The sequence below is a fragment of the Lepisosteus platostomus genome, chromosome 19, assembly GCF_059453375.1.
Source record: "Lepisosteus platostomus isolate fLepPlt1 chromosome 19, fLepPlt1.hap1, whole genome shotgun sequence".
Lineage (NCBI taxonomy): Eukaryota > Metazoa > Chordata > Actinopteri > Semionotiformes > Lepisosteidae > Lepisosteus > Lepisosteus platostomus.
Genome location: NC_142629.1, coordinates 875,066 through 889,186, shown reverse-complemented (window position 1 = coordinate 889,186; position 14,121 = coordinate 875,066). Strand labels below are relative to the sequence as shown.

Here is a 14,121-nt window from a genome sequence, read left to right as displayed (position 1 = left end):
GACCTGGAGAGCTGTCTGTGTCTCCTCTTATCAACCATGCCCCTCAGGTTCCTTATTCCCCAGCGGGGTGGTTTACTTAAGTGATATCAAAATGGTAAAAGATAATATTATCCAAGCAGACCTGGGGAGTCTGCAGGATTTATTCCTCAGTGAGCCAAAAATACCATTTGAACTCGAAGGACTCTTGTCATAAGGCTGAACATCCCAAGATACAATAACTGAAGACTGAACACGCAGCCCGCTACATCAGAGAAGGTGGAGGGGTCAGTTTTGGGGTTCAACTTGCCTGAGCTTCTCTGTGTTGTCACGGAGGCCTTGGGAGCAGCAGGGCTGAACATATCCACAAGGGGGCTGGTCTGGGCTTTGAGTGGGGGCGCAGGGGGCGGCTTTGGCACGTCGGTGCTTTGCTAGACACAAAGAATGGACAGTTTAAAATGCATCCGCTGCTGCGGCTCAGGAGGGACTGTGTGAGAACGTGACTGATATTACTGTACACAAAGTTATACAAGGAAGAAAAAATTGCTTTAGAAATTGGTAGAGAATGCAAATACAGTAATTACACCAGGATCAACTTTTTATATTCTTGGCTTCTCAAAGAGGCAAAAGGTTTTATTACATTTACATTAAAACCTTCTGAAATCCCATCTGGCCATCCTCTCCAATATGTTAAGCCATTCTTAATGATTGCAAACAGAGCAAAAGGCGGAGTGCTCTAGTCCTTAAGTCACACACATCTTCTTCAGCTAAGAACAGGCGTGAACAGCTCTGTGGATATCCTCTGAATATTTTAGTTTTCATTCTCCTTGTGATGTAAATTCCCCTCTCTTCAAAAACACGTATTACTTAAGACAGAGCCGAGTCTCAAGTCGAACACGTTTTTAACTGAAATCACCGGCTCCGTCTTTTGTAATGAAAGTATCTGTGTTCCCACAGAGAAGTAACCGCGCGGGAGTTCGCTGGCCTCTCTGCTGGGCTCTTCCCCAGCCCCACGGACCTGTAGTGCGACTGGAGCTGAATGGATGCGACACAGCGGAGTGCCAGCTGGGGGCAGCCTGCGCCTGAGCCCCCCCCGCCAGCGCGAGGAATGAGCCAGGGAGCTGCTGCAAGGGTGTGGACAGGGACTGGGTGGCAGGAGGGCATGCGCAAAGGGAAGTCCCGGGTGCGAGATATAAATCCGTAGGCGAGATCCGGACCTGACCACCCTCCCCAGCTCCCGTCACGGACCCCCGTTAAGCAAGTGCACGCCGGCGGCCGCGCGATCCGAGCCAGAGCCGGGGCGCGTTGGCCCACTCACCGCGCTGGAGTGGCTCAGCACCGGCGAGGGCTGCGGGGTGACGGACACGGGCGTCCGGAGGCCCTCGATCATGCTCAGCACGCTGTCTGGCACCTTCGTGGCATCGGAGCACTTCTCCTGCCAGGAGGGCAGCTTCGCGTTCAGCGCGTCTCTGGCCTGCGCCAGCAAGGCAATTCAAACATAAGGAAGAAGAAAGAAAAAAAAAACAGAATTAAATGACGCAGCCAGGGAAGCCGTGCCAGCTAATTGTGTTGGCTGTGTGTTCGTTTTAATCCGCAGACAAAAGGAGCTGAAAGTGCTACAATATTTTCTTTTTTCATACTTGATTGTAAGGATGTTAATGACAGCATTAACAATGTCCCCATTTCTAAGCGCAGCAAAAAAGAAAAACAAAACAGGAAAAAAAAGGGTGGGAAAATAGGAAAGCAAAATAACAGATTCATTTATTTTGATACCAGTTCTTATTTTCTGCTGCATCTTTTTTTTACTTCCCGTTATACAGAAATTCAACATATCTTGCCCATTTAAACCATCTTTTTGGAAAGATATGTTACTTATTTCTAAGTGTAAAGGAAATTGATTCATTGCCTACTTGCACTTTAAACAAATGGTATTACATACAGGTACTAAAAACAAAAACAAATTATAGCTATATAAATTAGGAAACCACTACACAAAATAGTCTACTAATGAAAAAGACTTGGTTGTTTATGTTGACACATAATTTTCATATTTGAGACAACGTTAGGAAGCAATAAAGCAGGCAAACAGAATCTTGTATCTTGTAAGCAATGTAGTTTGGGGCATGGAATGTTGTGCTACAGCTGTCCAATACACTAATAAGACCACGTTGAGAATATCGTGTAAAACCTCGGTCATCGCTTGACAATAAAGACACTGATGGTCTGGAATCAGTTCAGAGAAGAGTGACCAGATACTTCCCTGGACTCAAAGGGAAGTCCCACTCTGACCGACCGAAAGGGCCGAACTGTTTGAGTCTTGTACAAGACTGCAAGGGAATCTGCATCGGCAGGGAAACATTAAGGAAAGAAGACAAGTGGAAACGATGCGGGTGGTCTTTTAACATTCAGAAAAAGAGGCTAGTCTTGACGCAGAGGGTTGAGGGAGTGTGGAATAAGCTGGATTGAAGCCATGTTATTGAAGATGATACCCTGGCGGTGGTAAAAAAAAAATGGCTGTCTGAGATCCCCCGACCGGTTAGCTTCTGTAACACAAAAACATCCTACATGGGCTGAGTGGCCTCATCTCGTTTGCAGCCTTTATTATGTTCCAATGTGTTGCATGACAAACGCATTAAAACACAATAATCGTAACACTTTTACACACTATTAACAGCTCTTATCATTTATTGATAAATTGTGACCTTTGCTCTTATTATCCAGCATCATAATTACAGGTTTCTCGTATCGAGGGGCAGGAGCACCAGGAAGAAAACAGTTGTGTTGCTTGGTGCTTCCTGATTATTGTTATTTTGAGAATGGGCTGCATGCAGACCACACATTTGTTGACTCACCTTGTCGTGAAAGGAGCTGATCTGATAGGAAAATGTGCAGTGCTTGTCGACCAGGAAGCAGAACCTCCTCTTCTCCTCCAACAGCGCTTCCCGGCAGCCTTCGGCGATGAACCTCTGGATCTCCTCCTGTCGAGAGGTGATGGTTTCTATGCACTGGGGGAGCGAGAGGGCAGGAGGAGACATGAGCAGTGAAGTCCAGCACGTCACACTGACACACAGAGCCAGGCTTTCTGAAGCTGGGACAGAGGTTTACTCCTGTCCATGCAGGTTTGACTCATGATAACTTTATCTGACTAATTCCACCTTTGAGCAATTTATGATAAGGGCATGTACTAAATTTACTCATTAGTAAACCCTTTAACAGCTTTGGAGGACTGTTGTAAAGCTGTAAAAGTTCAAGTCAAGCTGTAAATAGCAGCCTTTGGTGATGGTGCATCACCCAGATCCTGCACAGAAGGCAGTGTTTTCTATTTGCCATCCTATTGCAACTTTAGAAGATCAACATACATACATATCCCTGAAAAAGCATGAATAAAAAAACCTGTTGCTGCTTAGTTTTGAGTGGATTTCCAATATCTCAAATTTCTGCGTTCACTTATGGATGGGCTATCCCCAATTACAAGCACATTTTTCACTTGAGTCAATGTATTATTATTTTTAACAACACAAAGGAATATGTCAACCTACTGCGATCCATTATATGCATGCTGTATAATGAACCTAGGATTTCTATGATACATTTAATTATCTGAATCTACAGTCTCGACACTGCTGTGTACAGTATATTATCCAGACCCTAGCATTGAAAATAAACATGAAAGCATCACAAAAGAATAACTTTTTTACCCCCATTTACCCTTGGCAGGCAAATTACAGTAATCTTTTGCAAGGTTGCAAACACTGTAAGGTAAACATCATTATGATAGCGAGAAATGTGCTAGATCAAGGTTCTCAGGCAAAGAATGTAGGGAACGGTGTTTGTTTGCCCTAACGCTTTTAATTAGTTTCCAGCACTACCTCTGTCAGTAACAGAGAGCATAATCACATGTGCAACGCTGGTACTGTAAAATCCCTCTCCAGAGAATTCTGTGCCCATTCATCCAGGCACTGATACAGCTCTGCATACACAAGACTGAGTCCCCTCCACTGCCGTTGTCAACACCAGTACGGTGGTCCCCAAAGTGAAGGACATTTTGCCTTTTTCTGAAACATCTACTCCCCAGTTTCTCTCTCACGGTTGCCATGGTGACCACCAGTAGTCCACCACAGCGGTCGGTCCGTTACCATGGCTGCAGCTCCAGCCCCACTGGCCACCTGCCCTTCCTCCACCGCTGCCCTGTCCTGCCACCGAGGCAGGTGCGCAGATGGCCCTTCAGCCCAGCCCGGTCCTCTCTGCTGTCAGAGCTACAGTGCTTTACTGAGGCACACTCATCTCTCCCAGACTGCCTTTCATTTTCCTGATGGCTAGCGCAGAGCTCTGCGGTGCACTACCCTTTGGAGTGGAAATAGCTTTTTGGCTCTATTCTGGTACTTCACCTTTCAGTATACCATTCTGCACATTTCACGGAGCCTAGGGAGTTTTAGGAATTTCAGGGAAGGCATTAGGCCTTTGCAGACACTCCTCAATGATGAACTCCCATTTACTGAGGACTGCAGGAGTGAAATCCTTAATTGAAGGCATCGGTGAAACTAATAAAAAACTTAAAGTAGGGTGTTTTGTTCATACGGATGCACGGCGAAACCTTCAAATGACGCCACTCCCTTCAGTGCTAATTTGAGACCACACTTCATTAAGTCCACATCCCCTTGTTACACTAACTTTGCAACCTGTGTGAAACCTGAGATCCTTCCAGCCCGCGAATCCAGAAGACGCCGCGTCCAGCGGAAGACCGCCGCACTGTTTTGGAGGGAGTGACGGCTCAGGGTGGAGAGGGGGCAGCTTGTGTTGCGTTTCTGAGCTCCTGTTGTGCGTTTCTGAGCTCCCGTTGTGTCGCAGAGCCCCAGACTTGGACACAAGCCGTCTGCGCGGCAGGGTGTCGGTCGTCTGAGAGCCTCTTTATCAAGGAATTAAAATGCTGAGCAGTGACAGCTGTAATAATATTATCGGATAGAAAAGAGGTGGTACCCTCCATTCTCAATCACCTCTCAGTATTACAGAGCACTGACTCACTGTTACAGACACTGCTTCTCTGTATCCTTCATTTCACCTCCTGCACTTCACAGCTCTCTGCGTTTTCACAGCACCGCAAACACTTTCATGGTTTGCTGACCAACCGGCAAGGAGAGCCAAAACAGCCGCCTCAGCAGACCGGTCCTGTCGGACGAAATATTCTTTAAATGTTTTAGACAGTGCTGTTGCTTCACTCATTCATGGCTTGATTTGGAAATTAAGTCAAGCCTGCTCCAGATCAATACACCTATAATAAGAATTATAATAATAATGGATTGAACAATGAATGGAATTTGAAATACATTTGAAAAAGGTTTTAGAAAAAAAGACGATCTCATGTCAAATCAACTAAGGAAAACTAGATACGAAAGCACAGATTAGGCACTCCAGGGTGAACAAAAACAGGAAATTCAAGATTTTCAACTCCTCCCACACCAGTCAGAAACCAGCTCACGGCCCAATCCAACGCAAAACTGCAGAGCAACAGTACAGGGAGGAATGAGATCCCCAGGACCAGGAAGTTCAGAGACTGTATTCACTGGCAGATCCACCGGGAGAGCTCAACAATGAGCTCAAGGAAGTTCAGGTAAAATAACCCTCACAGTCAGGTGAAATCACAGGCAAAGTGGTGTGAAATAACTTATTATTATTATGTTTTAAAATCCCTAGTATCTCTCTCCTTCCCATCATCTTTTGCAAGTATCCCTAGAAATATAACACCTTGCGCTGCTGGTCCAAGCTGCCACAAACACCTTCTGTTTAGCGTGTACACATGAGCTCATGTGCCCGCTCAGCTTGATCTGTCGAACTGCTCTAGGCTGCTCCAGGAACGACTCCCCTCTGGAGGCCAGAGGGCGCCCCCAGGGCCGCTGTAGAGGAAGAGCCAGCAGCCGTCTTGCCAACGTCAAGCAGGGGTATTAAAACCGGACTTCAAACATCAAATCAATGCACGCTGCTTGCATTTAAAAATACTGACAGTCAAGAGACAAATCTGAAAAAACAGGGGGTTCTGGTAGCTCCATCAGTAAAGACACCGACTGGGGACAGGTTGAGTCCTGTAGGCCAGACAGGCTGATTTGAGGTCTGGTGATGACTGTGACTGGGACTCTGCAGGAGGGTGCACGCAGCTGGCCAGCTCTGTCCGAGTGGGGCAGGTTTGCGTGTGCCATACCCTCAGTTTATAGCACAGCACAACCACTACCCCCCTGATGTGCAGTGTCATCCTTGAGATCACAGCAGTGGAGTTCACGTCACCTCTGCTGCAGATGCTGTAGAGCTCGCTGTGCAAACCGCGCCCAGCCCTCGTCGAGCCTGTGTTGCTAAGGGTGTCATCAGGATGGGCGACGGGGAGGAAGCCCAAGTGAAACTAAGTCTCTCAGCTGTCACTCTCCCTGCACGCTTGTCAATGACAGGACGTAAGGGATGAACAAATGAACACTCACCTCGCTTTCCTTCGACTCGTATTTGATCGCATTCTTCCCTTGACTTTTTCTCCGGAGTTTCTTCAGATCAGACTGAGATCTTTCTAGAGAGTCCAATTTCAACTTGTGCTCGGTCTGGTATCTTTTAAAGGTTGCCTACAACAGATTGACAACAAAGGCCTGTCAGAGAAGGCTCTGTTGGCTGACAACAGACAAAACCGACACATTTTTATCAAACTTGAAGATAAATTAAGCGTTAGATGTAGATTTTAGACTCTCACTCAGAAATAAGTACATTTTATAGTAGCAGCTTTTATAAGTACTGCTCCCAGTTCTGTTTAACATACCTACAATTTTTCTTTTCACTGTTTACATCCTGACATTTTAAATTTGCTGCATACGATTAGTGTCCGCTTTCACAACTCTCAGTGGAGGGCTGCATCATTGGGTGGGATGTGTTTGGCCAGCTGTTAAACAAACGCTCCCAGGTATGTCCCAACGATCCATAGACAATCCACAATCCAGAAACTTCCCTCACATCAAGGCTTTGGAAAAAGTGGCTTGTCTAGTAGCTACAAGTTAGAGTCACCAACTCCACGCAGCCTTGCAACTTCTGTTCCATGTGAGAGAAGGAATCTTACTGGGCATTACTGAAGCATTACGAGTAACATACAGTATGATGATCTATGGGACAGTAGTTACATCTCAGAAGCTAAGCAAGGCTGGGCCTGTCCAGTACTGGGATTTGAGACCTCTTATGGGAAAACCAGGTTACTGCTATGAGGGCCAGTAAGTAACACTCTCACCAATGTGTCAGTATGGATTTAGACGGCGCTGTACTCTGCATGAGACGTTAATCCAAGGTCCTGACTATCGGGTCATTACAGGTCCCCTGGCACTGTTCATTAAGAGAATGGATGTTACAGACTGCTGCCTTTGCTGAATTCTGATCTGGGCTTGTGCAGTCTAGCTTCCATAAATGACCCCCTTATTTCAGCTGGTGATGCAAGTCCTCACTCCTCCACCTGCTGTGGGCCTGCTGGTGCAGAATGGCTGACACCTCAGACACACATCATGCAGGTGGGGCTGCATTTCAGAGGTGAAGTGGGACCACTCCTATATAAAAAGCTCTTTGAGATTCTTCAGGATGAAAGTCATCATTATGTTTTGTTACACAACCTGCTACTGTGCTCTTTGATTGCTTTATTCATTCATACTGGTTACAGCTAAACGATTTCATTAACAATACCGTGCTGTGAGCAAGGTCTCCTTTCTCTTTTTCAGTTCTGCAAAAACAGTACATGTGCAAAAGTGGACGAAAGTGATGCTGCTACTCACAGTCATGTATTTCACGTCCATTTCGGTTTTCTTCTCCAGTTCAGCGATGATTTCTTTGTGAAATTTTTTAAACTGGAGAGAGAGAGCATTTATTTACAAAGGAAAATTAATTTTCAAGACAAGTCCGCTAATTAAGAACAATGCCCTCCCAGTGGGACACTGCAGATACTATATTTTAAAGAATTTCAGGCTTTTATCCCCCATGTTTTAGATACCTTCTGTGTTGATCCAGCTTGAACCAAGGTTCACCAACAGAAGAGAAATAAAATAAGATCCTGAACCTACAGGGCAGAAACTATGCTTTGGAAAAAACATCTAAAAGACAAGTAAACACATAAACACAATAAAACCAATATTGCATAACGTCCTTCTGTAAAGCATCACAGTTGATGCCAGAAAAAACAGTGCGATCTCCTGCAGAGTGAGTCAGACCAGCGCATCCTGGCAGTTCTGCGGGGATGCCCACTGCTGCCCTGTTTTCACTCTGCTGCTGAGTCACATGCTAATTAGCAAGAATTACATCACACTTGGCTTTGTCTGTGTCCCTGCTGCCCACGAGCTGGGCAGGCAGGTTATGAATGCTACACTCCCACGATGGGGCTGCACGCTGGTAACTTTGTGAGATGGGGGCTCATTTCACAAACAACAGCGATCCAGGAGGTATCACTGTCACAGTACACCATCCACCCATTTACTGCTTCTTCCAATTCAGGGTCGCAGGGGAGCTGAAGTCTACCCCAGCAAGTAGAGGGGACAAGGCAGGGTACACCCTGGGCAGGATGCCAGTCCATTGCAGAGAGCACACGGACACACACGGACACACACGGACACACACTCATTCCAAGAAGCGAAATAACCTGCCGGTATGTCTTTGGACCACGTGAGGAAATGGGAGCACCCAGAGGAAACCCAAGCAAACCCGGGAAGAACATGCAAGCTCCACACAGACAGCACCCCGGGTCTGGAACCGAACCCAGGGCCCCAGTGACGCGAGGCAACAGAGCTGACCGCTGCTCCACTGTGCCGCCTGCCACGACACGTCCCGGCTCATGATCTGGATTCCTGCCCTCCCGAAGTCCGTGATGACTAAAGCACAAACGCCAGGACGCATTTGATCACGGCTCCTCTCCGAGAGGACCACTGCTCGGTCTGCGTCAGTACGGACCAGATAAAGGGCAGAGGACACAGTGTTCAGAGGCAGATCCAAGCTCCTGAAGAGGAGCTCAAAAGCCTGGAGCTGAAGTTTAAAGTTCATAGTGGATGGCATCATTGCACGACTTTACCCAGCCAGAAAAACACTAAAAGGCTACATGCATGCTATCAGGTTTAAGAGCTGCCCAGACAGGATTTAAGATGTGTTTTCTACAGAAATAACGGCTTGTGGTTTGTACAGATTTGTGAAGGGAGTTAAATATCACTGATTGCCCTGTCAGATAGGGACACATGGAAAAATACATTTTACTATGCAGGACAAGGCTATCATCGTCTTAGTAATGGTATATCAAAAGCAATGCTTCATTACCATCACCTGTTACAAGGGCAGACACAGTTACAAGAGTAACACAGTTGCTTTTTACCTGATTACCTGATTTTATATACAAGCTTACACCGTCCCAAAACCTGACTCATCAAGTACAAGCAAAAAATGTATTTAAATGTGTTTATGGTTTAAAAAAGCACAGCTTGACACATCAGTGCTTTGAAGAATGTAAAGCTTAGGAGACTCAAAAATATCACTGCTTTTTTTTTTTTTACTTCTGCCAAAGCAGAGCAGTGCGATATTTTAGGAGCGACTGTCGATGATTTTATTAGCACCCACATTATTAGCGAACCATTGACATGACGCCTCAGATAAAGGAAGAAATCAAGAGTGTGATCTTCTCCAGGGGAGGAATGGCGATGAAACACTTGGAAACACTGGTGACGTTTGTGTTTAATGTTCGGTGACTTGCCAAGGCTACAAGAGCCGACCCCTGTGTTTGCTGCCATTTTCGTGAACCACGGATACTTGCACAGACTTGTTACGCCACCTCTTCTCTTCATTTGATTTCAGCTCAAATAACACACTATTAAGCAACGGTTAAAGCTGGCGAATTAAAAAAAAGGATCAAGTGATCGTCCTTTAATACAGGTAAAAAAAACATCCCTGGCAGACTGTTTCATGACGGGTTTTGGGGACAAGCACCCACCATCACACGGACCCTGCTTACCCATCTCAATCACTGATCTATAAACAAGCCCCAGATCAGTTGCTAGGAAAACCACCCAGCAACAATATTCCCCTCCAAGACATCTCGGACGCAGCGAGTGTCGCACGTCAGTGTGGTGGTCCCTGGGTAACGAGACCACCCCCGTTTATTACCAAATGTCAGAGGCCTCGTGGTCCGTTAAGAGAGAAGTATATGTCATCTCATAGAACACTAGCCTGCGCTGTAATAAAGACGCCGTGCATCTTCTCACACATTTAATAAAATGCATTCATCATAGAATAAGAAGAGCACGGCATGTGCCGTTTACACACAGAGAGACGCGGAAGTGTGGGGCACATCTGTGTGCTGTGCTGCCTGCAGAGCTGGTGCCTCTCTGAGCAGGGCATGTTAAGACCTGCCCCTGCTGCCCCTCCCGATGCCAGCTCCGAGGTGTCAAAGCAGGTGCGACATAACATTGATAGCATGAAAAACCACAGACAAATCCGAACTTGTGAACTTGTGAAAGGCCATGCAGTGTAGGAGACCAGTACTGGCTGTGCAGAAGAACGCAAGTCTGTCTTAAGCACGGCGACAGATACGCCCAGGTTCCTGGGGAAACCGAGCCTGCGAGGAGTGCCAGCTCTCAGCAGAGCACTGGCTGGAGACAGACAGGCCCTGGAGAGGTGCAGCAGGGATTGCACAACACTGCATGGCACTGGGAAATAATACAGAATGAACTTACATTTTCTTCGAGTTCTAGATGGATCTTCTTTTGCACTTCCGAGATTTCCATAAGAACAACGCCTGAAAAGACAAAGACCAGTTGTAGCCCATTAGTCCGAGAACACTGACAAGGTTGCAGCAGATTTAGAAGAGCCCCGATTGCTTGAAAACTCCGTGCCTTATTCCCAGATTACAACCCCTGAAACGGCAGCTCCACTCCATGCACTCGCAGGAAAATTACCTCTCGCAATCCTGCAAACAGATCATCTAACTCTCTTATATTCTGCTACAATTAGAATTGCGATGATAAAATGCTTTTCAGGAAGCTGAGACTGTTGTTACCCCCTCCTCCCCCTTAAAAAAATAAACTCATGCAGCTAAACTGCGTGAAGTTGCAGGACTATTCCAACAATTCAGGCGTTAATCAGCCAACAAATCTGCTCAGCATGACACATCACCCTTGAGCCTTGCAATAACACCTCTAGCTCACAAGTTACAATAGTAACACTCTCAGCGTGCAACGAGTCACCTTTTCTGAACATCAGATGAAAACAAGCCTTCTGCAGGCTGACCCAATCGAGGGTCTGTCAACTTATCTTCTGGGGGAGATACTGTGTGTACAGCACTGGCTAGGACACGCACTAGTAATGTCCGCCTTTTCTTTCTTTTCTATTGCCAGGCGGCTACTTGAACAGATCAGAGTGATTTTAAGAAAAATCAGTAACAGGATTATCAGAGGTCAACTAATCCGCCTGCTGACCTTTGTACCTGAAGAATGTGGCGATTACTGCTGTGGCATTCCTTACAGACATCATGGGCAGGCCTTAATGAGTAATACCAGGAGAAGCAGGCTTGGTTTTTAAAGCTTCCCATGATCTAACTTTGACGGTGCATTTTTCTTTTTTGTTCCTTCACTCAGTTTATTGAGGCTTTTGTCTCGGAGGAAGGACATTCTTATAACCACAGGACAGGGCTTTGCAGGCAATGGAAGTATTGTTGCAGGGTTGATACAGCTGAGTAATGGGATCATTTGTAAGCACAATAAGCACTTTATACTCTATAGATGACAGTGGTGGATTACTCAGTGTGATTTAGGCAGAATACATTCACTGTCAGTATGTTTTCCTACAATATATTTAAGGGAATCTGCATTACCTATACGGCAAAATATGCAACATTTACACACTTTGAGGATAGCATGCAAGGGGAATTATCTTGTTAATCTAAGATCTCGTTATAATAAACACCTGCAGTGATGTATTAGAATTGTTGTGATCACAGAATGCAAGTTACTTTTGGACGGTCAAAGGTCACGACACCCGATGGCTGGTGATGGAAAGTTAACCACAGTGAAAACACACACAGGATCTACACGGGCGTGCACAAAACCACTCACAACACCCGCACGATAAAGAAACTCCAGGAATTCTTCGGGTCACAGGATGCTTTTTTTTTTAAAAAAAGTGATTTTACGGTTTGGAAAAAAAGACCACTGGAAAGAGAAAGAATATTTTGGGATCATACAACGAGTTATCCGAACTCTAAGATGTGTGTGCCTCTGCCGTTAATTCGGCAAAAGGTACTAAAAAAAAACAGCAATGCCGATTTTTCCAGGTGTCGATGGCTTGAGTGTCCTTTGGGAAAACAACAGCTCCAATAAAAACAGCCGGACGGGGGGAGGGTGGGTGGGCAGGAAACGTCAAGCACCGTTGTGCAATTCTCCCCACACTGTCCTCACCAGCACTTCTCTATAAGTCATTCAGGCCAACTAGGAAACAATTTAAAAAAAAAGTAAAAAAAACCCACATTTAAAAACATTTGTTTCCCCTCTCCTGCCCGGCTGTGAAAAGCCATTCAAAGGCACAGGCAGTGTGTTGGTGCTTCCCGCCAGCCTGCGACTCCTGGAATTATCCCTCTGTGAGCAACAGCGGTCGGAGACGCTTTTAAAACTCTTATTCAGCATGAGCAAGAAATGAGTGTCCTACCAACAGCCTGAAGGTCGAAGTGCTGCCAGAAAAATCAACAGAACGGAGAGTTATTGCCAGATACTCACTTGTTCTGTTAACTAAAGGGATCATTTTATTCAGATGATTTAAAAAAAAACATCAATACCATCAGCCTGATGCTTCAACCAAACCCTCAGCCTCCACTATGAACAAAGATGAGGTTGTTGGCTCAGAAACCCAACTTTAATATGGAAATAAACAAATTGCGTGGTATCCGACAGAGTGTCACCTTTTGAAACACTGATGATCAGAACACATCCAATGTTTGTGTTTGTTTTTTGCCGACTTGCCAAGGCCATAAAAGCTGTTACAAGTGTTACAGAAACCTATTGTATTACCGCATTTGAGAATAAAATTAGAAGTAATTGTGTGTGCTAACATAGAAACCTACACAGAGAGCTACTGTATGAGCTGCGTCAGAGCGCAGCCTGCAAAGGAATGAGCACCGAGGTGCAGAGGTTACACCGCCAAGCGAAAAGAAAAGCAAAAGCACATGTTCTGGCCATGGAGCTTCTTCAGGAGTGTGGGGAGAGAAGGAGAGATCAGGAGCTGGAGATAAAAAAGGACAAAAGAAAAGTCTGAGAAAATGGAAAGGGGGAAATGAAATGAGGTCTAAACTGACAGGAACCCTTCTGTACCCTGCAAATGGCACTGGCTCCCAGTTGAATTAAGAGTGGACTTAAAGGTTCTCCTGCTCACGTACAGTATGACACAAAGCATGGTCCTGCTCCAGGATATCTTAAGGATTTATTGCATAAGTATAGTCCAGCTCTTAATCTGAGACCTGCTGACTCAGGATTTTTTACTGTGCTGAAGCCCAGGCTCCACACACCATCAGTCCCATGCCTGTGGAATTCTCTGCCCAAGTCCATTAGAGACTCACATAGAGACCTATCGCTTCACTAAAGCTTTCAATGCATAATTTAGCATTGCCACACGTTGTTTTGTATACTGTATTGCTTCCTTGAAAAGCACCAAGAAATACAATAGTATTATTAAAATGTGTAAACCACAGTTTCAACAACACGCTACCTGAAGGTCACTGGAATAATTTGTAAATGTTGCCTTTGTATGCCGTGCAGGGCGAACAGTACGGCAGTGGAAACAATTGCAGATATTTCACAAAGTCCACGGTCTGCTTGCAATCTAACTGTAAATCAAAAAGGTGTGCGTGTCCTTCTTTAAATATACTTAATATACTTCTCAAACATTAACAGAACAATATTTAAGATAGTGCAATATTTATAATAATTTTCTAAAGTCACTAAAGTCACTGGGAGCTGCAGCTGAAAAAAAGATTCATGACCTTATTGATGTTATAAAAGTAGAAGAAGTGAAAGCTGCTTTTGCTTGTTCAAATCATGCTTTTTATAGTATTTGCTTTGCTCTTTCACAATAATGTTCCAGTTCTGCTAACTAAAAAGCAGGGTTTTTTAATCCATTTTT

At 45.3% G+C, this 14,121-nt stretch overlaps 1 protein-coding gene across 3 annotated transcripts in view; it reads right to left on the bottom strand.

The window, feature by feature from the left end:
* The window catches only part of baiap2l1a (BAR/IMD domain containing adaptor protein 2 like 1a), a 43,808-nt gene that overhangs the window by 13,176 nt on the left and 16,511 nt on the right, over window positions 1-14,121 (bottom strand). For all 3 annotated transcript variants that reach the window (XM_088612145.1, XM_088612144.1, XM_088612143.1), the window contains exons 4-9: window positions 10,689-10,750; window positions 7,758-7,829; window positions 6,441-6,575; window positions 2,829-2,981; window positions 1,295-1,450; window positions 283-407 (exon numbers count right to left, since the gene is read on the bottom strand). In XM_088612145.1, the coding sequence (XP_088468271.1) occupies window positions 283-407; window positions 1,295-1,450; window positions 2,829-2,981; window positions 6,441-6,575; window positions 7,758-7,829; window positions 10,689-10,750 (703 nt within the window). The remainder of the gene's footprint in view (window positions 1-282; window positions 408-1,294; window positions 1,451-2,828; window positions 2,982-6,440; window positions 6,576-7,757; window positions 7,830-10,688; window positions 10,751-14,121) is intronic.